Source organism: Mus caroli, chromosome 4 (assembly GCF_900094665.2).
Source record: "Mus caroli chromosome 4, CAROLI_EIJ_v1.1, whole genome shotgun sequence".
NCBI lineage: Eukaryota > Metazoa > Chordata > Mammalia > Rodentia > Muridae > Mus > Mus caroli.
Genome location: NC_034573.1, coordinates 118905615 through 118907340, shown reverse-complemented (window position 1 = coordinate 118907340; position 1726 = coordinate 118905615). Strand labels below are relative to the sequence as shown.

The 1726-nt window shown below is 58.8% G+C and overlaps 1 protein-coding gene across 1 annotated transcript in view; it reads right to left on the bottom strand.

Moving 5' to 3' along the window:
- Window positions 1-1497, bottom strand: part of Tmem54 (transmembrane protein 54) — a 6246-nt gene extending 4749 nt beyond the window's left edge. The window contains exon 1 of the mRNA XM_021159414.1: window positions 1296-1497. Coding sequence (XP_021015073.1) covers window positions 1296-1311 — 16 coding nt within the window. The 5' untranslated portion in view covers window positions 1312-1497. The remainder of the gene's footprint in view (window positions 1-1295) is intronic.
- Window positions 1498-1726: the final 229 nt, after the last annotated feature.

The window sequence follows — 1726 nt, the reverse complement described above, 5'->3', positions numbered from 1 at the left end:
GAAGAAGAAGAAGAAGAAGGAGGAGGAGGAGAAGGAGGAGGAGGAGGAAGAATTTTGAGGAGCAAGGGGGAGCCTGTCACAGACTCACTGTGGACCTGGTACCAGCCTGTGCTGGTACCTCTGAACCCCGGATTCTTTCTGCATAGAGCCAGGTGAGGTTGCCCTAACTGGTCTCCGAGCTCTCCTTTAGCTTGCAGGCCCTGGGACTGTCATTGCAGCAGAGGACAGACCATGGACTGGAAAGGCACGAGGAACTGGAATGGCCTTGTGAAGATGAACAGCTGGCCAAACAGGAAGAGGAATTGCAGCCTTGTTCCAGGGGCCTCCTGGGTCCCACCCTGTCCACCCACCCCATCCACCTACCCATCAGCCAGACACTACTGGGCTTTGGCTGGGTTCAAGAAACAGCAACATCTCTGGACCAAGGCTTTGGTCAAACAGGAAGGCTAGCTTGCTTTAGTCAGAGCGCCCTAAGCTGGTTTTGGTTCTCCGTTCTCAGGCTGGGAACACTGGGCAAGTGGCTGGCATGGTGCTAAGCGTTTATTAGCAGACCGGAACTTCATCCTGGTCAAGAGGTGGGTGCAACGGTCTTCATTTTACCAAGGAGAAATAGGCATGGCTTGAAAGATGTGTGTGCTGGAGAGTGGGAACTCCTTAGATCCCAAACAGCAGAGTTTGCCCAGGGCGTGGGGGAGGGGCGCACCAGTCTATTCTGTCAAGATGCTGGCTGACTGGCCTTTCCCTCCAGCTTGGCTGGAGGAGAGGACGGTATGGAAATGGCATCTTTGTAATGCTAAGGAGCCGGGATCCTGGACCCTACATCCACATCCCCATCTCTTCATCCCTCAGCATCTCTTCTCCTACCTGCGGATCCCGAAGCCTACCTAGCCTTGCCCCTTAGAAAGGAAAATAGGGCCAGGAGCTGGGGGTGCCACTGGCCCCACCAAAACCAGGCTTACTCAGAGCTGGGCCTCAGTGCCACAAACCTGGAGCCCCCAGCTGCTGGTCGTGGCGGGAGAAGTTCTAAATTCTAAGTTAGAGTGAGCTAAGTACTGAGCTCTGGGCTAGTCCCTGAGCCTCGAAATTTTTAGGCTGGTGTGTAGCTCAGTGGTAGAGCACTTGCATAAAGCAAATAAAACCCAGCCGCTTGTCACCCCGCTTCTAAGGAAACTGAGGCTTGAGAGGAAAGTGACCTGAAGCAGGCCAGTACGTGAAGCAGGGTTGGGTGAAGCAGGCGGCTTGGCTTCGGGTTGGGGTCCCCCCCAGGAGTGGGTCTCCCGTTTACCCCATCTCACCGATGCGCAGACACATGTTGATCCCGGCCAGTGGCCCCGCGCTGGTCTCAGCGGGGTCTCGCTTCCATCCTTCTCCTCCGCGGCCTGCGCTCCTCTTCCCGCCCAAGCAGGCTCCTGGCGGCTCCCTTCCCTGCACCCCTCAGTCGCCCTGCCCGGCGCCCTGCGCGCGTTGCCGAGGCCGGTCGGACCGGCTGGGCGACCCCGGAACTGTGCGGCTGAGTCACGGCCACGCCCCTGCCGCTGAGCCAGGCGCCCGGAGCCAGGCCGCCCTCGTTCCTCCTCGCACGCCCATTCCACCGATGGACACTGAGGCTCTAAGGGGTCTCCATCGGCCGTGCTGGGAGCTGGTGGTGTTAGCATGTGAGCGCGACCACGGATGGTGGGTGGTGGTGATGGTGGGGAACAAGACACGGGCACATGGGCCAGGATGG